Here is a 27,159-nt window from a genome sequence, read left to right as displayed (position 1 = left end):
ATTCAGATTTAATGTTCTTCTGGGCTTCACCTCACCACTCTTCCATGGATGCCATTTTTGTCCAGTGCTGTTCTGATAGTGGAGTCATGAACAGTGACTTTTTGTGACTTCCTGGATGAATTGTTGCAGGAATTTTAAAAGGTGGACCATTTCTGGGAAGGTTCACTACTGTGCCAAGTTTTTTCCATTTGGAGATAAGGGCTCTTACTGTGGTTCTTTGGAGTCCCAGAGCCTTTGAAATAGCCTTCTTCCTCATCATATCTGGAATTTCTTTCAATTTTGGCATAGTGTGTTACTGGGTAAGACCTTTTAACCAACTTCATGCTGTTGAAAAAGCTCCATTTAAGTTTTAATTTGATTGAACAGGATTTGCAGTAATCAGGTCTGTTTGCATCTACTCCAGCTGAACCCCATTATGAATGCAGCCTCATAGATTTGGGGAAATAGTAAATATGAGGCAAATACATTTTCTCACAGGCCCAATTGGTATTGGATAATGTTTTTGCTTCAATAAATACCTATCATTTAAAAACATATTTTTTGTTTACTTAGGTTGCCTTTGTTTTATCTTAGATTTTGTTTTCATTTCTGACACTGTCACGAGGGAGATCTCAGAGAGTCCATGGAGGCGAATGCACATGCAGAACTTCTTTATTGAAGACAACACAGGGAACAGGCTTAAGGAAACAGACTTAAGCCCAAAGTATACTTTAATTTTTACACATACACTAAGAACAGCATACAGTATGTGTGACCCAAATTTAGTCATCAGCAGAGTACGTGCGTACTGTATGCGCACCGCCAGATTTTTCCAACCACGTGTATTTTGTATGCGCAAGGTCGTACATGCGCATTTAATGCTTTTGCACTATTTAGTTGCTCCACAAGGTGGCAACAGTGACCTAGGGCCATTGATTCTCAAGGTAGTCGAAGAAAAAAAAGGAATAAACGGAAGAGACGGAAATGAGTGCAACTTAGAGCAACAATGGATGGCTACATGAATGAGAGCTTGTGCAAGGAGATTAGAAAGTACCCACATTTCTATAATTTGTGCTGTGATTCTTCTTCACTGTCATTCTTCACACTAGAAGACCTGCTTTACTGCTCTGTGCTGACTCTTGTAGGCCAGGAGGAGTAGTGCATCTCCTGTGTACAAGTACATGTCAAATGGAGTATACTAAGGAAGAAACACAGGGAACTTAAATAGAGCACTAAACAATCAGGGAAATAAGAAACCCGTGAGTATGGCTACACAGAAAATGGAGGGGGACAACAAAGGAAGAAGTTCTACACAGGGAACATGGGTGCCCTCTACTGGTCCAAGATGTAACTACCCCTGGGAGGCCATGACAGAAACAATTTAGCATGAGATATACACAAAAACGTCTGGGTTATGCACGTAACCCTGTTCCCTGAGAAGGCAACAAGATTTTAAATGAGCTTCATGCTGTGGGAAGTGGAATCTGAAGCTTGTGTATAATCACACCTATTTATAGGCCAGGTGGTCAGGTGACATGGCAATTAAGCATGTCGCGTGATATAAAAACGGCACCTGTGAATCACACCTTGAGCCATTATTATCTATAATTATATTAAGTGAAGACGCAATTCACAGGCATTCCCCACAAAGCTATGCAACGTTTTGTTCCCTTCTCAGGGAACAGGATTACATGCCTGACCCAGACGTTCCCTTTCAAATGAAACTCAACATTTAGTTAGCTTCACGCTGGGAGGATGAGAATACCCACTCTGTCATACTGAGGGTATGGCCTGTTCAAAAGACCTGCGCCTGAAGGTCACTGCAAGACACTCGAGCCCGCGGTGGAATACATGTGCAGACTGTAATATCAAATGTATGCAATGTAGACCACACCAGCACACACATCCTGTAAGAGTACCCCTTTAGATAAAGCCTTTGAGGAGGATATCCCCCTAGTGGAATGAGCCCTTATGCCCAGAGGCGTAGTGAGCCTGCATGCCTCATAAGTAATAGAGATTGCTTCCAATATCCAATTAGAGACTTACTGCTTCGACATAACATCACCTCTAAAGTCCCTGCCAAAGCAGACCAGCAACTGCTCCAACTTACGCCACAGGCCAGAGTGGTGGGAGTAAATACAGAGACCTTACTGGACACATTAAGTGAAATTTCTCTCGTTCCAGTGTGAGGAACAGAGGAGGGCAGAAAGCCCGCAACACTACCAGCTGGGCAGCAGATGTAGGCACTTTAGGAATACAATCCGGCCTAGGATATAGGAAGGCCTTGGCTAATCCAGGGGCAAAGTCAAGGCAGGAAGGGGCAACATAGAGAGCTTGTAGATCTCCTGCTCGCTTGAGAGATGTCAGGGCCAGCAGAAGAGCTACCTTCAGAGTTAGAAGCTTCTCTGAGTCTGACTCTAAGGGCCTGTTCACACCGGGACATTATTTGCGGTGCATTATATGGTCCGTTTTTCCCTGCGTATTTTTGTGTTCACATTCAGGCATTGAATGAAAGTGCAAATTCACTCCCTGACAGTAGATGGCACTTACTGAAAAGCAGAAATACCCCAGTACATAAAGTGGCACTGCACAACTTTGTTTCCGACACCCATTTATCACTGAGAAGAAGAAGAGAGCCAATATTTACATCTTTAAGCCGTTCACACACTTTTTGCAAATTCGCTAAAGCACGTATGCACTTTTGCAAAATGTAAGGTATTTGGTGATTTGGCCACTGCGATAAATACTTCTTTAAGGATTTACCCTTAAAGTTTGAATTTTAAACAGTATACTCTTTAAATAAGTAATTACTTTAATTAATTCAAAGTCACAGCAATAGCATTCACATACTTCTGGGAAGACCAAGATTATTTTGTTTTTTTAAGCTATTTTTTTGGGAGGTAATGAGTATAAGGCAACTATTGGTTTGCCCAAAAATGATAATGGCCCTGCAAATTGATGAAGTGTTGAATATGAATAGTATTTTTTGTGGTCATTATGATAATACAAAGCTGCAATAATGGGGCACTTAGCTATTTAATTAAGAGATCAAGAATACTTACATGCATATATATGTCAGGTGAAAATTAAATCTGTCAATCAGCGGATTATCATTTGCAGGGAAGAGACAAAGAAACAAACAATGATATTTAGTGTAGAAAACAACACTGAAAGAATTAAATGAATCATTTAGAATATATGCTTGCATTTTAGTGTCATCAAAAAATAGCCACAACATAAAAGATTATTTAGTACTTAGTGTGTAATTTTGAATCTAGTACATTCAAAGGATACCTTGTTTATGTGTGTACTGTAATGATCGGCTATGATGATGTCATGTGGGGTCAAGGGGTGTGGTCGCCGCCCTGTTCTCCCTCTCTGTGACCTATACATCGTGGTGTTGACACGCTGTCTCACGTTAATGTATCATCTTCGGGATGTTTACTCTGTTAATCCTCTTCTAATGACCGACCTGTAACCATGCGTAAGCCTATGGTATCCTGCAGTGTAATAAACGAAGAACAGCACTTTCACTTTGTGTCCGGCTGAGTTATATCAACTTTCCTGCGAAACCCAAGAGGATCTAGCCGGATCCTTACAATAGGCAGAAGGAATTTATTAGCAGTGAGCATTTTATTTCACTTATGTCACTCATGCACACTCACTAAAATGGTGGGTGCTGGCATCTTCTTCATCTACTTTTTCGGCTTCTTTTTCATCTGTAAGACAGTTTTGTACTCGAGCCATCACGTCACACATTCATGTAACTTCAGCGGCTCCGGGCATGTGAACAAAAGCGTGAATCTTGTTGGTCATTAACCCCTTGACGTTAAAAAAAAATTAAGCTCTGACACCACGTGTTTTACACGTGGGTGTGAACACTCCCAGTGACGACCATTGAGGCGTTAAACGGACCATTTTTCACTCTGCAAAAATCGTTCCGGTGTGAACAGGGCTTAAGGGCTCAAATGTGGCACCAGACAGGCCTTCCAGGACCACAGAAATATCCCAGGAATGTATGCGTGATCTGCACATGGGCCTCAGCTGCCTGACACCAAGCATAAACCTCTATGTTAGAGGATGTTGCCCCACAGAAGCTCCATCAATAGGGGAATGGCAGGTCAAAATGGTGGCCACGTAGATGCTGATTGAAGAAGGAGCCAACCCTGCTGAGAAACGTCCTTGTAAGAATTCCAGGATTGTAGCTATTGAGAAGTTTACTGGGTCTAACTGATGTTCCTCACACCACGAGACAAAAAGTCACCACTTGATTGCATACAATTTTCTCATGGATTATGCTCTAGAGTTCAACATGGTCTCTACAACCTCAGTTGAGAGACAAGAATCTATGAACTGGTGCCCCTCAGGGGCCAGACCCAGTTTCCATAGTTCCAGATGATGGTGATAAATCAACTCTTACCCTTGAGATAGTAGATCCCTGTGAATGGGAATCTCCCAAGGAGTGCCATCTAGCAGGCATATTATCTCTAAGAACTATATTCAAGCTGGCCAATAAGGTGCTACTAGCAGCAGATGTAGACGGTCTTGGCGAACTCTCGCTAGAACTTGTGGGAGCAAGGCGATCAGGGGAAAAGGATACAGACGTGACCTCGGCCACGTGTGCACCATGGCGTCCAGCCCCAATGGTGCGGGATGAGTGAGGGTGAACCACAGTCGGCAGTGTGTTGTCTCCTTGGAGGCGAACACATCCACTTCCACTTGGCCGAACCTCTGCCATATGGACTCTACCACTTGTGGATGGACTCGCCAATCCCCAGGCCTCAGCCCCTGCCCCAACAGGATGTCTGCCCCCACATTTCGGTTGCCCGGAATGTACATTGCACTCACTGACAAAAACTTTCCCTCTGCCCAGAGAAGAATTAGTTGCCCCAATGCCCCAGCCTGTGAGGGAGGCACCTGTCACTACCGTCTTGCGATTAGGAGATGCCCCAAGTTTGTGACCCGAGGCTAAAAGCCGGGGACACCTCTAAATTTTCACAGCATGTAGGCATCGCCATGTGACACTGATTACTCTCAGGGGTTTTTCCTTAGATGTTGGCGATGCCGTTCCACCGAACCACTCCACCTTGCAGACTGAAAGGTTCAACAGGGGCATCCAGCAGGGAAACCTTACCTTTTATACCTCATCTCTGAAAAGCTGAGCCATATCTGCCTCTCCGCTACAAGCAAACTACCCATTGAATAGTCCATATGATGGGCTGTTTGCTTGGTTGCCGGAGACACAAATCCCTAGTGCAGTGAAGCTGCCACTGCCCCGCGGCAGTGGCAGCTTCACTGCACCAGGGATTTGTCCTAATTCCCTCCCCGTTGTCGAGCTCGTTCAGCAGGTCTGCTTGGTAGGCCTACAAAACTGCCACTGTATGCAGTGACCCACAAGGAAGACCTGCTGCTGCATAGGCTTTGCCAACCAAAGCTGAGGTGGCTTTAATTTTCCTGCCGTCAATGGAGAGAGGTAGTTTGCAAGCCCCTCCACCACCTTTGGCATAGCTGAATACCCTTGCTGTTCATTCCCCATAATGACCGAATAATCTGAGGTCACGGGGTTATAAACAAGGCTAGTTTATGGTTTCCCCCCAGAATCGTGATCTTTCATAATGCAGTTGTGGAAAAAATGGAAGTTTTCTGTGGTGTGTGGGAGATTTATTTCCACTGGAGAGACAGCTCTTGTCCAGCATGTGTTACGCTACGGTACCTGAGACGAAACAAGCGCAGGTAGGAATGACTTTGAAATGAGAGGGTCAGGCAGAAAGCGTAGAAACAAGTTAGGCAGTGGTCAGATGATCAGGTGAACAGGCAGTAATAGGCAGATAATCGTAGTCAAGAAACTATCAAATATCAAAACCAGGTTAGCGAATATGGAAACTAAGGCTTGGTTCACGGCAGAGACGAGGCTGCTGAGCGTTTACTTCGCAAGCTAGTAATGCTTTAACTGTCACTTAAATACTGTGTGTGTGCGCGCGCGCATGTGTACGTGTGTGTGATCAGAACTCCGGAGAAGATGCGCGCGTGTGTATATGGGAAGTGTAGTCCTCGTCGGCAATGTTGGTAGTTTGTGTTGCATTCTGGGAATTGTAGTTGCTGGTTCACTACAACATGACAGAGCCCCCTAAAAAGGGCTCACTCCAGGACCCGAGTCCTTTCTAGGCCTACCCCTCCTCTGGGGTCCTGGTTTCGCTGGGTGAGTGGCATGAAAGTCCTTACACAGGTTTGGGTCCAGAATATCCTATGGTGGGACCCAGCACTGCTCCTCTGGACCATAGTCCTCCCAGTCGACAAGGTACTCCAGCTTGCCTCTCCTGCGCCTGGAGTAAAGGATGGACTCCAGGTTTTTATGATCAGTGAAAATAACAAACGGGTGTGTGGCGCCCTCCAGTCAATACCTCCATTCTTCCAGGGTGAATTTGACCGCAAAGAGTTCTCTGTTCTCCACGTCATAGTTGCGTTCCGCTGGGGATGGTTTACGGGAAAAGAAAGCCACGGGGTGAAGTTTTGGTTTGTCTCCTAATCTCTGTGATAGGATGGCCCCCACCAAGAACCACTGAAACTCCTTGACAGTTCGTGGCATGAGCCACTCCGCCACTGCCTGAACCTTACTTAGGTCCACGGTGACCCCCTTCGGGCTGATGACATATCCCAAGAAGGAGATCATGTGTCGATGGAACTCCGGCCTTTACGTAAAGCTTATGCTGCAGGAGACGGTGCAAAACCTGCCAGACATGGCCGACATGCTCCTCTAGGGATGCAAAGTATATGTACGTGTTGACGCTCCTCCCCAGCATGTCTCTTAGAACGTCATTAATGAGACGTTGGAACACTGAGGGGGTGTTAGAGAGCCCATAAGGCATGACCAGATATTCATAGTGACCTGAGGTGGTACTGAAGACCGTTTTCCACTCGTCCCCCTCCCGGATGCAGACCAAGTTTAAGGCACTACGTAGGTCCAGCTTGGTGAAGATGATCGCTGACCTTAGTTGTTCGAGGGCTGCGGGTACCAGTGGCAAGGGATAACTCTACTTAACAGAAACTTGGTTCAGGTCCTGGTAGTCTATGCATGGTCTAAGGCTGCCTACCGTCTTCTCCACAAAAAGAAACCTGCTGAGGCGGGAGACGTGGAAGGTCTGATATATCCCCGTTGGAGCGCCTCATGAATATACTCCTCCATGGCCTGATGTTCGGCTTGAGAGAGCAGGTACACTCGACCTCGCGGTGGGCTGGTTCCTGGTAGGAGCTCAAATGTGCAATCATAGGTGTGGTGGTAATCTGCTCTCCCTCTCCTTGCTGAATACTTCCATGAGGTCATGATATTCGGGAGGAACTCGGACTGGAATGGGTGGAGTGGGACTCTCCACTGTCGTGGCTGCCACTGGGATAACTGGGGATTGCAGGCAGTTATTGTGGCAGTACGGAGACCACTGGATGACCTGTTTGTCCGCCCAAGAAACCTGGGGATTGTGGAGCTCCAACCATGGGAGGCCTAAAATGACGGGGTGCCGGGCTGAGACAGTGACGTAAAGGACTATGGTTTCACTATGGAGGGCACTGACCTGGAGTACAAGAAGTGCTGTAGAGTGAGAGATGATCCCTCCTCCTACGGGGGACCCATCGATGGACTGGATGTGACGTGGCTGGAGTAGGGGACGAACGGGAAGGTTTAGGTCGTGCACTGTTCTCTGATCGATGAAGTTACCGGCTGCTCCTTAGTCAATCAGTGCTGTGAGCACAGTAGACACCCCTGAGTGTTCGATCATAACAAGTAGCACGAATACATGAGTAGTACGTAATTGGTTGGAACTCACCATTGGTGCCGAGCTCTGTTGTTCCCACTCTTGAGAGGCGTCTTGAGAGAGCACTGATGGACGAGGTGGTTGTCCTCTCTGCAGTAAAAGCAGCGGAACTCTCGGCGACGCCTCTCCCTCTCCTCCTCGTGAAGCTGCATGGGTTCCACAGCTGTTCCTGGCATGGGGGCACGGGGACATGGGGCTCACGCAGCGCCGGGCGGTTGGTCTGGCGCAATCGGTCCAGATGAATCGTGAAGTTGAGGGAGAGTTGTTCATCCCGACAGGTTAACTCCTTCACCAGCTCTGGGTTCAGTCCCTGACAAAACGCTGTCTTGAGGGCCGGTTTGCTCCATCCACTCCTTGCCGCGATGGTACGAAACTCGAGAGCATACTCCACAGCATCACGTGTGCCCGGCGTTATTCTCATGAGTTCCTTTCCCATCTCCCATCCGTCGGGAGAGTGATCAAAGGAATGCGGGAAATGTGTAATGAACTCCTCTAGCGAAACGATAGTGCCGCCCTCCCGCTCCCACACTGCTGTAGCCCATAACAAAGCGCGTCCAGTTAAAAGCTCCAGGAAGTGTGTGATCCGGCATGTCCGGGTAGCTGGCAAAGACCAGAGAGCATTGTAGCAGGAACCCTTTACATTGCTCTGGCTCTCCAGCATACCTTTCCGGCATCGGCAGTGGAGGAAACTGCGCAGGGGAGCGCATAGCATGGATTGAGACAGATAAGCCACCTGCTCCGTTAGGATAGATAGCTGGTATTCGTGGACGTTTTTCGCTCTTCCGTGGCTGTCTAAGGCTTGATGCCATTCTGGCTCACCTGCTGCTTCTAAAACACGGCAAAGTAATCTGTTATGCTACAGTACCTGAGACGGAAGCAAGCACAGTTTGGAATGATTTCGAAATGCGAGGGTCAGGCAGAAAGGGTAGTCACAAGGCAGGCAGTGGTCAGACGATCAGGCGAACAGGCAGTACAAGGCTTAGGCAGATAATCGTATATGCCAAAAGAGCATTTTTTTCTCCCCAGTGAAACAGTTGAGTCAACCAGCATATTAATCTGTAATTACGTGTTAACATTTGAAATACATGTTTTGAATTCTCCAATATTAGTCAACAAAAGCTTGAAGCCCAACCCCTTCCTCATATCTCACACGCCCTTGTTAGACTCACTTATTGCTAAGATAAATGGAGAATGCTTTAAGTTCATTAATATGAAATAAAATCTATCAACATATGTTCAGTTTAGCTAACACTAAAGAAGCATATACTTAACATCAGTTAACTTGTTTATTATGGACACCACCAAAACATTGTGCCCAAAAAAATAGAAAAAAAATGGCATGCAACAGAATAAAGCAGGAACATTTTGACCTAAAAAAGATTAAATAGGTGTACAGTGTATCTACCACTTTACAAGTAATGTTAATGGTGATTATAATTAGAAGGTGATTAAATAAGCTGTGGGGTTTTTTTTGTTTGTTTGGGTTTTTTTTTTTGCTCGTCTGCACCTTTAAGGGGTCAGATGCATGAAGCAGCCAATCAACAGTGAAAAATGTCAGCCATGTGGACATGTGATAACAGCTTTGTAAAATAACTAGATTGAAAATGTACTGCAATGTTTATAATTTCTTTATTTATTTATTATTGCTTACTATTCAATACCACAGAACCACCTTAAAATCCAGCATCCAGCTGAGTTTTTGTGATTGCCACTAGATGGCAAGCAGTTCCAGATGACAAGATTTTTTAAATGGTAAATCTTTAACAGGGAAAAATCAATATCACACAAGCCTAATATGAAAATATTTGTTTCGTGGATGAAACCCATATCATTCGTATGACTTTATTCATAAAACAGAACTACTTGTTATACATGTTTTGTTACACCAGACCAGAAATATTCTAGATGTTTCCAAAACAATAACTTAACATTGTTTCACATTGGGCTGGGAGGGGAGTGAGACTAATGTTTCATTAAATATATTGATATATGTACTTTCTACAATGAACATTGTGTGTGCTGAAAAATCTTTGTAACGTGTGCCCATTTGATGTTAGTGTTTAGTAATGCATGCTCTGTAATCTGCTGCAGCACAGCTCCAGATTTAAGGAGTGTGAGATGCAGTCCTCCCCCACTGCTTCTCTGGCTCACACTCTGGCTTTGCACATTGTGACCCAGATTCAGTGCATGTTTCATGAGCTTCAGACCCAGTGACAGTGATTCACATTGGCTGTACCTTGGAAAAGTGTGTATATACACCCCACTATAGCTCCAGATGGAAAGAGTGTGAATGTAGTCCTCCTCCACGACTCACTCTGTGGCTCGACACATTGTGACCCATATTCAGGGCATGTTTCATGTGTTTCTGATCCAATGACAGTGATTTACATTGTGTGTACCTCCAGAACTGCAGCAACACACAAATAATACAGAAATATGTGGTACAAATGGTAATTAAAGTGCAATAGGGTAAAGGCCTCAGCATCCTCATTGCCAAGACAACGTTTGTGTGGGTTGGGCACACTGCTTGGCACCCTTGGTAAATATGAGCAAAGAAGGCTGTGAAAAATTGTCTTCATTGTTTAACCTTTTGATCTTTTGTAAGAAAATTCACAAAAATACTCTGCTCTCATTGATAGCAAACGATTGCAAACAAAACAGGTTTATCCAAAAAAATATACTTGTTAAATATAGGTGTGCAACAATTATTGGCACCTTTTAGTCAATACTTTGTGCTACCTCCCTTTGCAAAGATAACAGCTTGTCTTCTCCTATAGTATTCTACTACAATGCCTGATGAGGTTGTTGACTACAGAATCTCTCCAGATCCTTCCAACAGATTTTCTATGGGTTTCAAGTCAGGGGACTGGGATGGGACCTTGATTTTGTTGTCGGTAAACCATTTTTGTGTTGATTTTGATGTATATTTTGGATCATTGTCCTGCTAGACGATCCAACCACAGCCCATTTGAAGCTTTCTGGCAGAGGCAGTCAGGTTTTCATTTAATATCTGTTATTATTTGATAGAGTCCATGATGCCATGTAACCTAACAAAATGTTCAGGTCCTCTAACAGAAAAACAGCCCCAAAACATTAAAGAGCCACCACCGTATTTAACCATGGGCATGAGGTACTTTTCCATATGGCTACCTCTCTGTGTGCACATAAAAAAAAAAAGCGCTGGTGTTTATTCCCAAAAAACTCTATTTTGGTTTCATCTGACCATAGAACCCGATCCCATTTGAAGTTCCAGTAGTGTCTGGCAAACTGAAGATGTTTATTTTTGTTTTTGTGAGAGGCCTTTTTCTTGAAACCCTTACAAACAACTTGTGATGATGTAGGTGACTTCGGATTGTAGTTTTGGAGACTTTCTGACCCTTCTGACACTTTCTGCAATTCTCCAGCTGTGATCCTTGGAGATTTTTTGGCCACTCGAACCATCCTCTTCACAGTGCATTGAGACAATATAGACACACGTCCAATTCCAAGTTAATTCATAATATTTCCAGTTGACTGGAACGTCTTAATTATTGCCATGATGGTGAAAATGGGCATTTTCAATACTTTTGTGAAGCCACCTTTTTCTGCACAACACAGTATTCCTTGGTCTTACCCATTGTTATGAATGATAGGCCTATGTGTTACCTCATATTTATACCTGTCACGGAACGAGACTGGAGGCGGATGCAGGTCACCGTCTTTATTATTTGAACAAGAAACAAACAAACAGAAACAAACACAGGGAGCGCGGTCTCTACGGACTATACTCACTCTGGTCCCCTAGCTACGACCGCTAGCATGCTACACATGAGCATATATCCGGATACTTCCCTCACTTGACGAACTGAACCAACTTTAATACCGCGCGATGTACGCAGTCAAACGGGGGGTTTAACTAACAAACCTAATTAACTCAAAACATGGACACCTGTGGCAAATCAGAGACATAAACTTAACTCAGTGTCCAAGCGGGAAGTGAAGGAAAACAAAAGAGTCACGTGACCAGTCAGCGGCCGTACCGCAGTGCCCTCTGCTGGCCGTGGCGTAACAATACCCTTGTCATTTTATTGAGAAGAAACACAAACCGACTGACACACAGCAACAATCATTCACAGTTTTTTTCTTTGTATACTAACAAAGGAAAACAAAATTAAAAAGTACAAACACCGAAAACACCCCCCCCCCCATTTATATATATATATATATATATATATATATATATATATATATATATATATATATATATATATATATATATATATATATATATATAAAACAAAACTTGTCGGTACAACCCCTCATCGTATACCTTATTTTCTCAAATTAAAAAAAAAAACATCACGTCCTTTAGCCACTGGGAGATAGATGGATATTTAGCAGACTTCCAATGCAACAGTAGAGAACGTCTTGCTATAAGGGATGTGAAAGCGATAACATCCTTTTGTATCGAGCTCAATGGAACTGAGGCATCAGGTATCCCAAATACAGCAATCAATGGGCAAGGTTTTAAATCTACCCTGAGAATAGTGGACATAATGGTAAAGAAACCAGACCAAAAACCATGGAGATCGGGGCAGAAGAAAAACATATGGCCAAGATGACAGGGAGAGCCATGGCATTTATCACACTTGTCCTCTACGTCTGGATATATTACAGAAAGTCTCGACTTGGACAGATGGACTCTGTGTAAAACTTTGAACTGGATAAGTCCAAGACGAGCACAAGAGGTGGTAGACTGTACCCTCTCTATAGCATGTTCCCAACACTCTTCACTTATCTGTACTCCTAACTCCGTTTCCCACGCATTCTTAATTTTGGTGCTCGCCTCACTACCCAACGCCAGAATAAAATCCTAGAAATCATTCCTCTCTGATGTGGATTGTTTGAAAACAAGCTTTCCCAAGCCTGTTCAGGAGGCACAGAGGGGAAATTAGGAAAACATCTGACATCTGACAATTAGGACAACATTCCGAATTTGAAAATAATGAAAGAGATGCGTCACATGGAGGTCATAAGTAGATCACAGATTGGCAAAGCTATCAAAGACACCATCAGCATACAGATTTCTAACTTGTTTAATGCCCTTGTCATACCACACTGAAAATGTGGAGTCCAAACACAATGGAGGAAATAGATGGTTGTCGTCTAAATTGATACCAAGTCTTAAGTGTGTTGAGGACAAATTGATTATCAGTATAGAGGGAGAGTTTTGTAGGTAGAGAGGAATAAAGTAAAGCAGGTAAAGAGGATTCCCTACAAAAAGATAGTTCCAATTTACACCAAGAAGATTCAGGAGATTTAACCCAGTAGCAGAGTTTATGGATGTGAGCAGCCCAGTAATAGAATTGAAAATTGGGTAATGCAAGTCCTCCACTAAGTCTACATCTCTCTGCAATAAAGATTTACAAACCCTTGTTGCTTCCCACCCCAAATAAAAGTACTAAATATCTTATCCAATGAATCGAAGAATGATTTAGGATCGAAGAATAATTAAACAAGAAAAGAAACTTTGGTAATATATTCATTTTGACGACATTGATCTTGCCAATTAGAGAAAGGGGGAGGTTACCTAACTCTGAATGTTGGATTTAACCTTTGAGATAAGGGGAGTGAAATTAACTGATAAAAGATTAGATAAAGAACGTGTCACGTTGATACCTAGGTATTTAATCCCTGACTGACTAAATTGAAAAGGTAGATCTGACTGTTGGAGAGAAAATGCTGGAGTATTGATGGGAAAACAGTCGCTTTTGTCCAAATTTAATTCATAACCAGAGACAACATCGAAGGTCTCCAGAACACCCAAGACAGCAGGCATAGAGGCAATAGGATCGGTTTTACATACAATAACAAATCATCAGCATATAGCGACAATTTGTATTCTACACCGTATCGAACTATTCCTTTAAACAAGGGAGAAGATCTTAATACGATAGACAGAGGCTCGATAGCGACAGCAAAAAGCAGAGGTGATAAAGGACAGCCTTGGCGACACCCATGTCCGAGAGCAAAATAATCAGAATAAATATCGTTTGTCTGAACCCTGGCATTAGGGGATGAGTAAAAGAGGCTAATCCAAGAAATAAACTTATCCCCGAATCCGAACTTCCTCAAGACTGCAAACAAATACTCCCACTCAACCCTATCAAATGCTTTTTCAGCATCTAAAGAAATCACAATCTCAGGAAGCTCAGACGAATGCTTTGAATAAATTATATTAAAGAGTGAACAGGTAGTGAAAAACAATTGACATCCCTTTATAAAACCATTCTGCTCTTCAGATATAATATAAGGGAGTACATTCTCTAAACGAGATGCCATTACTTTCGCCAACACCTTTACATCTGCATTAAGCAGAGACAGCTTCTATAAGACGGTCTATAAGAACCACAGGAGGTTGGATCCTTACCTGCTTAAGGAGAGCTATCGTGGCTTGTGTCAGAGTTGGAGGCAAAGACCCACATTCCAAGGATTAGTTGAACATAGCCAAAAGCAATGGAGCTAATTTTCCAATAAACTTTTTAAAAAATTAAATTGGAGACCCGTCCGGGCCAGGAGCTTTGTTGGATTGCATAGATTTAACTGAATTTAAAATTTCTTCAAGATAGAGTGGGGAGTCCAGTTGCATGGCAGTATTCGAATCAATAACAGGGTTACAAAGGTTTTGAAGAAATGCATTCACTTTAGGATTGTGTGTAGGAAAATCAGATTTATAAAGCAAAGAGTAAAACGATTTAAAAGTAGCATTAATTTCCATGGGATCTGCAGTGACAATATTATAAGTGTTTTTAATTAGGTATGAGACCGGAAGTGGCCTGTCGCCGTAGCTGATGTGCCAGTAAACAACTCGGCTTGTCGCCATGTTCATAATATGAACCACAAGCACGTAACAAGCGTTCCGTCTCTTTAGTCGAAATAAGATTAAATTCTGCCTGTAAGTTGAGACGCTGTTTAAGAAGTTCTGGAGAAGGGTTCAATGCATATCTCTGATCGAGGTTAATGATCGCAGATGTGAGTTCATTAACACTAGCAGTGTGCGTTTTATTACAGAGAACGGAGTAAGAAATAATCTGCCCTCTGATATAGGATTTAAGTGTCTCCCATAACAATGAATAAGAGGTGGAGTCATTCTGATTGAAGAAAAGAAAGTCATCAATAGAAGTGGAAATGAACTCAAAGAATTCACTGTCTGCCAAAAGAAGAGAATTAAATCTCCAAGGCAGTGGGCTACGTTTATAAATAGAAAGATGAATATCTAATTGTAAAGGGCCGTGATCAGAAATTACAATACCCAGATAGTCAGAAGAAACTACACAAAAATCAAGAGTGCTGTCTATAAAAGAATAATCAATCCTCGAATAGGAATGATGCACCTGGGAGAAGAAAGAAAACTTTTTAAGAGAGGGGTTACGGGATCTCCAGGAATCAACAAGACCGTTCTGACGCATAAAATCGGAAAATATTTTAGACATAACAGATTGATTCAGAGTACGGGGATTAGACCGATCTAAGTTTGGGTCAAAAACACAGTTTAAATCTCCCCCGAAAATCAACAGGTGAGTATTTAAGAAAGGGAGATTGCTCAACAATCTATTAGCAAATTCCATGTCATCAAAGTTTGGAGCGTATACATTTGCCAACAACACCTGTCTTTGCATTAGAGAACCAGCAACTATAATATATCTACCATTCACATCAGCAATAACGTTAGTGGACGAAAACTGTGACCTTTTGCCAATTAAAATAGCGACCCCTCTTTCCTTCGAATTAAAGTTTGAGTGGAAGACTTGACTCACCCAAGGGCAGTGTAACCTATGATGATCTTTAATACGTAGGTGAGTCTCCTATAAAAATACTATATCTGAGTTTAAACGTTTCAAATGTGTAAAAACCTTAGATGTCTTGACAGGATTATCCATACCTCTGACGTTCCAACTAATAAATCTTAAAGGCGTGCCTGTACCAGCTATGCTGGGATCCATATTACAACTAACCATTTAAATAAAGTAAACCATACAGTGAAGGAAAAAAGTATTTGATCCCCTGCTGATTTTGTACGTTTGCCCACTGACAAAGAAATGATCATTCTATAATTTTAATGGTAGATTTATTTGAACAGTGAGAGACAGAATAACAACAAAAAAATCCAGAAAAATGCATGTCAAAAGGGTTATAAATTGATTTGCATTTTAATGAGGGAAATAAGTATTTGACCCCTCTGCAAAACATGACTTAGTACTTGTTGGCAATCACAGAGGTCAGACGTTTCTTGTAGTTGGCCACCAGGTTTGCACACATCTCAGGAGGGATTTTGTCCCACTCCTCTTTGCAGATCTTCTCCAAGTCATTAAGGTTTCGAGGCTGACGTTTGGCAACTCGAACCTTCAGCTCTCTCCGCAGATTTTCTATGGGATTAAGGTCTGGAGACTGGCTAGGCCACTCCAGGACCTTAATGTGCTTCTTCTTGAGCCACTCCTTTGTTTCCTTGGCCGTGTGTTTTGGGTCATTGTCATGCTGGAATACCCATCCACGACCCATTTTCAATGCCCTGGCTGAGGGAAGGAGGTTCTCACCCAAGATTTGACGGTGCATGGCTTGTCCATCGTCCCTTTGATGCGATGAAGTTGTCCTGTCCCCTTAGCAGAAAAACACCCCCAAAGCATAATGTTTCCACCTCCATGTTTGATGGTGGAGATGGTGTTCTTGGGGTCATAGGCAGCATTCCTCCTCCTGCAAACACGGCGAGTTGAGGTGATGCCAAAGAGCTCAATTTTGGTCTCATCTGACCACAACACTTTCACCCAGTTGTCATCTGAATCATTCAGATGTTCATTGGCAAACTTCAGACGGGCATGTATATGTACTTTCTTGAGGGACCTTGCGGGCACTGCAGGATTTCAGTCCTTCACGGCGTAGTGTGTTACCAATTGTTTTCTTGGTGACTAAGGTCCCGGCTGCCTTGAGATCATTGACAAGATCCCCCCGTGTAGTTCCTCACTGTTCTCATGATCATTGCAACTTCACGAGGTGAGATCTTGCATGGAGCCCCTGGCCGAGGGAGATTGACCGTTCTTTTGTGTTTCTTCCATTTGCGAATAATCGCACCAACTGTTGTCACCTTCTCACCAAGCTGCTTGGCAATGGTTTTGTAGCCCACTCCAGACTTGTGTAGGTCTACAATCTTGTCCCTGACATCCTTGGAGAGCTCTTTGGTCTTGGCCATGGTGGAGAGTTTGGAATCTGATTGATTGATTGCTTCTGTGGACAGGTGTCTTTTATACAGGTAACAAACTGAGATTAGGAGCACTCCCTTTAAGAGTGTGCTCCTAATCTCAGCTCGTCACCTGTATAAAAGACACCTGGGAGCCAGAAATCTTACTGATTGAGAGGGGGTCAAATACTTATTTCCCTCATTAAAATGCAAATCAATTTATAACATTTTTGACATGCGTTTTTCTGGATTTTCTTGTTGTTATTCTGTCTCTCACTGTTAAAATAAATCTACCATTAAAATTATAGACTGATCATTTCTTTGTCAGTGGGCAAACGTACAAAATCAGCAGGGGATCAAATACTTTTTTCCCTCACTGTAGGGATATAAATAGCAAATTAGAGCCGAAGTGGGACCTCCTCCCCCTCCCCCCAACAATCCCCCAAACACACACACACCCAAAGTCTCCATAAAACAAAGGAGACAGCAGTGTTTCCCACAATAACCAAAAGTTGTCCACAATGTGAAAACAACCCGGAGAGTAAGCTGAACTAACCAACAAAATTACCAAAACAAAAATTTCCAGTAAGAGAAAAGCCCCTACTGTCTTCAAGTCTGATAAACAGTCTGCGCACAATAACAAATATAATGTCCTTAACTTTTAAAGACTTGTAACAAATAATATAACAGTGTAGCATGTAAACCCGAGGAGATAACACTAATAAAATTAAATAAACTGAAACTCTAACCCAGTCAGAGCATCAAAACAGAGAACCACATTAATACAGAAGTAGATTTAAGAGGAGTGAGTCCACAAAATCTAGGCGAAGTAATGCAACGACAATATCTTCAATAAAAATCCGAATACTGTAGAGCTGAAAGGCCAAGGGCAAAAAATAAAAGAAGAGCGAAAAAGACACCGCTGTGTAGGTGACGCAGTTCACCCCGATATCAAGAGTTTAACATAGTCTCCTGCTTCCTCCGCTGAAATAAAATCCTTCTGAACACGGTTATATGTAATGCAAAGCCGAGGTGGGTGAAGTATTCCATAGCGAGCGCCCACAATACCACGAAGTTGACACCGAACCTCGTTAAATGCGGCCCGGGCCCGGGCTATCTTGGCTGTGTAGTCAAGGAAAACGGAGATGGTCAAATCCCACACTTTAATCCTTTGGAGCTCTCTCACACGGCGTAAAATGCCAACACAGTCACCGTGATAGTGGAATCTGCACACAATAGCTCGTGGTCGTTCACCAGGCTTGGGCTTCGGCTGAAGGGTCCGGTGGGACCGGTCCAAAACCGGCTCCTTCTCCAGACCAAACGCCTCTTTTAACAAGGCCGCTACAGCAGCAGTTGTACATGTGTTAGGGCCCTCTGGAACTCCGACTATCCTAACGTTATTGCGCCGTGACCTCGACTCCAAATCCTCACATTTATTCTCTAATTGAGTCACGGTTGCACTGAGAGACTCGATAGTAATCTTCATGTGTGCTATGTCATCGGTGCAACTGGAGAGAGCGTGCTCCATTTCCACAACAGTACCTTTCAGTGTTGATATGGTAGCCTCGGTAGCAACTTTATCACTAGCCAGCTGTGTTTTCACGGCCTGCAGGTCAAGCTGGATAGTAGACAGCGCATCCCCGAGAGTCTCCTGGAGCTCCTTTTAAAAAATATCGGCGATGTCCTTCCTCAGTGAAGCCAGCAGCTCGAGCCTGAGTGCAGCGAAGTCAGGGTCACCGCTCAGCGACGCAGATTCAGGAGAAGAAGGGGACTCGCTCGCGGCGCGCACACTAGGCCTCGGTTGTGTCTGAATGCTACCACGGGTTTTCATGTTCTTTCCAGACATTTTAACGTGGCACAAAATTAAAAGTGCAAACAAAGCAACGGAGTAGAATAAGTCAAAATCTACTGTATAGAAAAGCGCAAATTAATTACAATTTTAATCGAAATCAGCAGGAGCCTCCAACTTCACGTCCTACTCCATCGAATTCCGAATTCGTACTCACCCCTGTCATTGTTGAACTATTTCCCTTTCCATATATACACACACATTTATGAAGTCCAGATTTACTTCCATAATCAGTATAATACCACCCAAAGTCGAGAGTTCATTGAAATTCAGTCGAGGCTTCAGTGAATTCAGGCGCCACACTGTGTGTTTCGGTGCAAAAGCAAAACCTCTTTGTTTAGCCTGATAAAATCAGTGGTTACTGTTTATTTATAATGCTGTTCCAGAGCAGTACAACCCAAACGTTTGCTTGTGCACAGTGCATTTTATGGAGGACAGCTTCCTGAACCTAGGCGAGTACAACACAGGCTACACACAAAGGGTACTCCTGAAAAGTGGGACGATTCCCACTTTGCTCGGACAATCTTACGCTTCTGAATCAGAACCTGTAAGTGTGTTTGATTATTTTATGAAGTCTCTGCTATTGACTGTTCAAATGCAGAGTTTTGTGTTGTGGCCCAGTTATAGACCTCTGCTAACATGCTAGCTAAAGTTTGCTAAGTTGTCTCAGTTTTTCAAAGTGTTTGTTTGTATGTTAGTGGTCTGACATTGATTGTAGCTGCTGTTGTGATTGTATCTTGAAACGGTTTACATAAAGCGAATCATAAGAATCCTACCTTTCCAAAGATATATTGCATGAGTACCTATGTCCCTTCCGTTAGTCCTGCCAGTGGGGTTGGAATTTACATCCTATCTGAAAGGTAAGAGAGTTACAAAATAAAAATGTACCACTGTGAATCGTTCACAGTGCTCAAGTCATGTTTGCAAACTTGCTTCCGCTTGATCTGCATTTTTTTTAATTGGACTCAGGCTCAAACTGATATGGTAAAACAGACAGCATGTTGCTTAGTAGCTCTAATTGCTTTAGAAGCCTTGGAGGCTAAGGTTAAAACTAAAGCTACTTTTCCAACACATTCGTGAGGCTTTGAGCCAATCATAATGCAGTGGGTCAGCTGGACAATCAGAGCACTCTGTGCTTTTGGAAGGAGGGGCTTTGGTGAAATCAGAGCATTTCAGGCAGCCTGGGAATAGATGTACTGCATTAATGTCCATTATTTGACAAATAATGTTTTTTGAATATTAAAGCCTGTTAACCTATTTTATTACACCCAATAAACAAAATAATTAATGTTTAAAATGTTTAAAAATCATGACATCACTCCTTTAAAATTTGGTTGTACCATCTTTAGCAGCAATAACTGCAACCAAATGCTTCCGATAACTCAAGATCAGTCTTTCACTTACTTCTAGGACAAGGACTTACTTCTAGGCTTTGGATAATTGTCTTGCTGCATAATCCAGTTGTGATTGAGTTTCAGTTTACAGACTGAAGACCTGACATTCTCATTTAGGATTTTCTGGTAGAGAGCAGAATTCATGTTTCCCTCAATTATTGCAAGTTGCCCAGGCCCTGAAGCAGCAAAGCATTCCCACACCATCACACTTCCACCACCATGCTTGACCGTAGTTATGATGATGTTTAGTAGAAAAAACTTAATTTAGGCATTTTGGATAATTGTCCACCAGACTTGCTGAAATTTTTGACCACTCTATCATGCAGTATTCTTTCAGTTGCAGGATGTTTGAGGGTTTTCTTGCTTGTATTGCCCGTTTCAAATCCCCCCAGAACTTTTCTATGGAATTAAATTCCAGGCATTGACTAGGCCATTTCATAACCCTCCATTTCTTCTTTTTGAGCCATTCCTTGGTGTATTTGCTAGTGTGCTTAGGATCATTATCCTGTTGAAAGGTCCACTTTCAGTTAAACTTCAACTTTTGGACAGATGGCCTCGCATTATCTTCAAGCACTCTTTGATATGACGCAGAATTTATAGTTGAATCAATGAATGCAAGCTGTCCAATCCCTGAGGCAGTGAAGCAACCTCAAACCATAACATTTCCACCACCGTGCTTCACAGTTCGTATAAGGTGCTTTTCCTGAAAAGCTGTCTTTGGCCAAGGGCATCGCTGCACCCTTTTTTCCAGGGCACGATCCCCAGTAAAATGTCTGAAAATATGCTTTTCTATTCATTGGACGTTATCACTTACATCATTTTAATTATTTAAACCATGAAGGTTTATTGTAATGCCAGCTGAAGCAAAAATATCCGGTGCATCCTCTTCAATCATATGCCCTCCCCCTCAATGTGCTTGTAATCCCTTCACTTTTCCCCGTCACCGTGGAAACCTCCACTTGCAGTCAACTCATTCATAATATGACATTGGAGCTGAGGAGAGGTAACGACCAGATTAATGCTTATCTCTGTGCTAATGAGTAGTATGTAAATTTGTATTTAATTGAATGAGGACATTCCATTTTCCACATCTAATTTACTTGGCACAGATTTAATCGATAATACTAGTGTGTTAATTGCTAAAAGAATGCTTGCTTATCTCTTCTAATTTGGCATTGTGCCAAAAACAATGTGATTTAGATATCATCAGTGTAGACCTTTTGAAGTGATTTGTTCACTTAGGGGGCTAGTAGGTTTGTTTACTCACAAAAATGCTAATCAAACACACCTGCCTGTAATTTTCAAGTAATCCTGAAGACTTTGGTTATATTTTTCAAGTGTATTTGACTATAAATAGAGCTAAATGCTGCAGGAGCAGAACTGCCCATCCCTGGTTTAGAAGCTAATTTCAGCTTCAGTGGCCTCTTCCAGTATTTACACAGTCTGGAATTTGTATAAACAAAACATAATTAATTTGTTTTTGGGGCTCTGATGGACCAGGATTGGAGAGGGTGGATTTTAAATGCAATGAAAATGTTTATATATTTGTTGTCTTATACACAAATTATTTCAAGTCACTTCTGTATTTTTTATTTCAGAAAATTATTTCTTCTCCTCTTTTTGAGCAGAGTGTATACCTATGTGTATTTATTTCAGGAATTTTAATAGAAATTAGGTATGTTCAAGTATCAAATAAAATGTAAACTTGCACTGATGAAGTTAATGTTGTTAGTAGCGTAATGGTTTAAAAATAACCATGATAAAACAGTTCCAAGGTATTAAAATATGGAATTTGTCATTGTCATCAACCAAACAATAACCAGTTTTGATACCTAAAAAAAGTTTACATAGGCAATTTTATCAAAGCCCTTTACAGTAAATTAAAATGTAAAATTGAACTAATGCAATGATCTGCAGCACATACTTATTATTATTATTTTTTTATGAATACTTATTTATATTTGTTATTTAATATGTTTAAAGAAAACAAACAAATAAATAAATAAATACTACTCCCAAAGTCACCGGAATTTAACGCTTTGGTGCTGGTTTTTGCAGAAAAAAAATAATTGTGGGTGGGGGGAATGCCCCTAAACCCACCTAGAAATGTTTATGTACTTCCATAAAATTCTTGGGGGGCCTATGCTCCAATAGTGATCAAACTCTAGAAACGCCCCTGGTCTGCACCAAACACGCCTGCTGTTACTGTGGCCAAACAACTCTATCTTTGATTAATCTGTCCAGAGCATATTATTCACTGGTCTTTGATTATATGCTGATTGGCAAACTGTAGTCTTGCAAAGGTTTTTTCCTGGCACACCTACCATGCAGGTTAAATTTCTACAATCTCTTTCTGATTGTAGAAACATGCACTTTGACACTAACAGTTGCAAGACTTACTAGCAGATCCTGTGATTCAATTTTGGGGTTCTTGGGAGACTTCTTTTTGCATCAGACAGTCTGCTCTTGGACTGAATTTGCTGGGATGGCCAGTCCTGGACCAATTGGCAGTCGTTTGAAATCTGCACCATTTGTAGATTATTTTCCTTACAGTGGAATGATGTATTTCAAGTAATTTGGACATCTTTTTAACTCCTTGCTAGACTCATACACATCCGCAAAGTTTTTTCTGAAGGCCTTACAGAACTCTTTAGATTTTGGCATGATGACACCTCACACCTCAATAACAAAGGAAACACCAGACACCAAGAGGAACCCCCATAGCTCAGGAAAGCCCCGGCACGACTTCGGCAACCCCGCAGACAACTGAACCCCTCACCACACGATTTCACGCCCACATGCAAGCACACACACACACACTCGCACTCACTCACACCCTCCAGACAGTCCTGAATAAAGATCTTACTCTGCAACACTAAAACGGCCTCCCGTGTGTCTGTGCTCCACCCACCGCTGGCAAGTTTCCCTACAAGGCACTTTCAGTAGTGGGCAGGGGTCAGCATGTCCAGTCTGTGGCTATGCAGACCTATACGTAGCAATCATAGCCCACATGAACTTTTTCAGCAATTTGTGCTACAGTAGGTCTTTTGTGGGATCGGACCAGATGGACTAGCCTTCGCTCCCCACGTACATCAATGAGCCTTGGGTGCCCATGACCCTGTCTCCAGTTCACCGGTTGCAGATCTCCTTCCTTGGAACACTTTTGGTAGGTCTGAACCACTGCATACAGTACTTGGAAAAACCCACAAGTACTGCCATTTTGGAGATACTCTGACCCAGTTATCTAGCCATCATTTGGCCCTTGACAAAGTCGCTCAGATCCTTAAGCTTGCCCATTTTTCTAGATTCCAAAACATATCAACTTTGAGAAAATTTTATTTCATTTAATGACTGTTCACTTGCTGTCTAATATATCCCATGCCTTGACAGGTGCCATTGTAATGAGATAATCAATGTTATTCAATTTGTATTGTTCTCTCTAAATGTTTGCTTTCCCAAGCATGAATGTAGATAAACAGCAAGCCAAACTCTGCTCAAGAGCCAGGATATGAGCGTCTTGCTCCTTTAATGATTCAACATGCAGTTTACATTGCAGAAACACCGGCCACTGAACCGAGTAAAAAGCCATTGCTTTAGTTAGAGTTTAGAAGGAGGATTGACTCAGATGCGACATAAACATATTTCGAGCCTTCACCGCACCATGTGCTTGCTGCTTCCTGTAACCCTGTTCCTGCTGTTCCAGTGCTTACAAAAAGACGTCACAATAAGAGTTCTCATGTATAAATTTATAGAATAATGGCAGGTAAAACAGAACTTGTACAGACTATTAAACAAATATGAAAATATAATATTTATAAATGCAAATGTCCAGAAGAAAATATTCTCAGCCTCTAACAGAGGCAGAACACACTTCATCTGTCAGACAAAGTCCCCTATTATTTTTAATGAGGGTTTTTTTTTAAAAGGTACTTCAGTTAAAGGTTAAATTTAGTTTGGTTAAGTTTTTATTAAATTTAGAACTTGAACAGGTCAGATCAGCCAAATATGAAACCAATTAAATCTCTCTCTCTCTCTCTCTCTCTCTCTCTTTCTCACTCACACACACACACACACACACACACATGGGTCATTTTTGATATTTGGTGCATTTGGGACCTCAAAGCTTTCAGAAAAGAAAACACTGTGTAGGACAACTGGTAAGGAAAATGGATTTATGGACTTCTTTAAATTATATACAGAAAACTCGGGTATAACAGGGTGGACAATTAATAGATAATCAATTATATACTTAAAAGTAGCTCTTTTTAACATTTCATGTTTTTCCCTTTTTACATAAAATAAAAACACTATGTAAAAAGTTTACAACATGCAAAAACAGCAATTAAACACAGCTTAAAACTTCTATATAACAGGACATTATATATCATATGATAATGAAACCTTGTAGTGCCCAGTCTTGCATGTAACAGTGACCTACTTCCATGTGAATTTTCTGGTTGGAATGACTGCTTGTTCTCTTGCATTAAGTATACTATCTGGTCATCTGTATACCAGTTTATATAGATTATATAGAGCTTATTCCAGCTTAGACTCGGCCAGAAGTATTTATTGCATCTGTTGTGGTACATGCATTTTACCATGACAATACTCGCTTCGAGATTTACAATAAAACCTTGTTTTGTAAGTATTGGCTCCTCCTTTCAGGAACTGAATCTTGGTGTTTCTTATAATGCCTCTATATCTCAGCTGCACTTAAGGGCATACTTTAAGAGATACACACTGAATATCAATATTTCTATCATTCAAACCAAACAAAAATGCTAAAAGCTAACACACATACGGTACATAGATAAACCATTTAAATAGTATACACTGTTATATTCATGTCCACCCTGTTAGGTCTTTGTTGCTAACATGGTGGACCAATATATGGTGGACATTCTGAGAAAACGTTAGCCATTACACACTGTGTGAGCAAGACCAGGTTAGCATAAAATTGAACTCAAGGTGGAAATTGTTTTCTGTGGAATTTCCTCTAACAGGGTGGACATGTTATGGTTGACCATATCAGACTAATAGAATAAAATGAGGAAAAATAAAACAGTAAAAAGTCAACTTAGGTGCTCACCTTCCAAAGTTGTTTACCCTCCAAAAAGATGATGTGAGCTCCAGGAAATGATGCAATTATACAAGACAGAGCTTCATTTAAAGAGACAGTAACCAGACTTAACAAGGTGAACAATACCTTAAGTGACAAGTGAAAAACCCTTATAATCATTGGTTAAATAAAGCAAGTTGTGTCAGTAAATGTGTAGTTTAGAAACAAAGCTATTAAATCAATATGAAAACACTAAAACATTTTTATGATTATATATCCTATATTCATCTCAGAAATACAACGCAACTATATTAATGCAGAAATATGATCCCTAGGTACATTTGAAAGCCTTTACCGTCTGATTTAATTATTATTATATATATATTTTTTTTTGAAAACTGTGTAAAATGTATACTACGTTATGTTTAACATTCTACAACTGGTAGAATTTAAAATTGATATTGTTAAAACAATTGCATAAAAATACATGATCTATGCTGCACGCGCGCATACCCGCAGATAAGCTGACTAATTTCTCATTAACAACATTTCATTAATAGTTTAAATTATGTCTATTTCTATTTAACTACATATTACTAATGATTAGGCGAAAATTATTCACAATCCTATATGCTGCTGTCTGTTTTGACAGCGCGAGCACATGAGCCCTGCTCTGCACGCACCGAGCCGTGCGCGCGCTTTGTGCGAGTCCGCGCCTGCGCAACGATTTCGCCGAGTTTGACGGTCGGTTTGGACGTTGGAAATAAACAGTACACAAAGGCTAGGTTTTTTTTTTTTATGACAGCGTAAATAAAAAGAGACCTGACCTCAACTGCTGGAGGATTTCGGGGACCTTTGTTGGCGGGGTAGTCATGGCGGGGGTGGGAGCGACGGGGAAAAGGACAAGGCTCCCGGGTTTATGTTGGAAAACCTGCTACTTTCACGTCGTGTTTTGGGTCGTGTCTGTGTGTGGAGAGGAGAAGAGCTTTGTGGTGGAGGTAGGTGACAATGAACACACTGCGTTGTCCATATTAAGGCTTAAAGGCTTTGCCGAGCATCACCTCCTCTTTAATAGAAAGAATAAATAAATAAATAGATAATCCACCGAATTACACGAAAAGCCTGAAATGTAGACGAATATAGATGAAATAATCAATTCCCTGTAGTTTGTTATGCATATCTTTTATGTGTTTGGCAGCGTTTTGAAAAGAATACAGAGCTAAAATCTTTTTGAAACACATGGGAGATGGTATAACTATCCCTTAACACACAAGCGGACCCACAGAATACGACAGTGGGCTTGTGTATTACTTGACCGAACCAATTAATGTTATCTATAATTTACTATAAACACCAGCAGGATACGCCAACGGCTGCATTTACAGGAGTGACAGGCACACGATCCTGTACACATATTATATTTCTGCTATCGCGGACTACTAAACCATTATGTATCACTTCCCTGTCCTAGATTAAAAATATATAGTCTATTTAATTATTTATAATAAATTGTATTATTTATTAATTATCCATGTCATGGTGAATTAACACACAGAGAACGTGTTTGCCTTTAGGCCATCAGCATACATCCTGCTCATCATTTCTATTGTTTATACTCTGTAGTACATTTGGTCACATTTAGTGGTACACTGGCACTGGTTTTCCTTTATGTGAAGCAGAAACTATATTCTTTTGCCTTTAATGGTTCCAAATATAGCATCCTACATAATTTAAGACGATGCTGTGGCTGCCATGGCGCTCGAATGACTTCCAAACCGTATACAACTAAAAACGTGTGCTTCGGGCAAATGATTTTAGTGTGGCATTATAGAAACTAGGTGAGCGTAGGTTGTTGTTGTTGT

General features: G+C 41.7%; 2 protein-coding genes across 9 annotated transcripts in view; one reads left to right on the top strand and one right to left on the bottom strand.

Moving 5' to 3' along the window:
- The window catches only part of LOC108272118 (uncharacterized), a 131,122-nt gene extending 105,630 nt beyond the window's left edge, over positions 1-25,492 (bottom strand). For 4 of the 8 annotated variants that reach the window (XR_008397165.1, XR_001813995.3, XR_008397166.1 and 1 more), the window contains exons 1-2: positions 25,328-25,492; positions 19,621-19,697 (exon numbers count right to left, since the gene is read on the bottom strand). The gene's annotated coding sequence lies outside the window, so the exon portion shown is untranslated. Of the gene's footprint in view, positions 1-3,041; positions 11,940-19,620; positions 19,698-25,327 lie in introns of those variants that run through there. The other 4 variants (XR_008397164.1, XR_008397169.1, XR_008397167.1 and 1 more) reach the window with 3 other exon arrangements.
- Positions 25,493-26,007: 515 nt separating this feature from the next.
- mmp24 (matrix metallopeptidase 24) overlaps positions 26,008-27,159 on the top strand; it is a 75,394-nt gene continuing 74,242 nt past the window's right edge. The window contains exon 1 of the mRNA XM_017479507.3: positions 26,008-26,295. Within this exon, the coding sequence (XP_017334996.1) occupies positions 26,170-26,295 (126 nt within the window). The 5' untranslated portion in view covers positions 26,008-26,169. The remainder of the gene's footprint in view (positions 26,296-27,159) is intronic.

Source organism: Ictalurus punctatus, chromosome 11, assembly GCF_001660625.3.
Source record: "Ictalurus punctatus breed USDA103 chromosome 11, Coco_2.0, whole genome shotgun sequence".
Classification (NCBI taxonomy): domain Eukaryota; kingdom Metazoa; phylum Chordata; class Actinopteri; order Siluriformes; family Ictaluridae; genus Ictalurus; species Ictalurus punctatus.
This window is presented reverse-complemented; position numbering and strand designations above follow the sequence as displayed.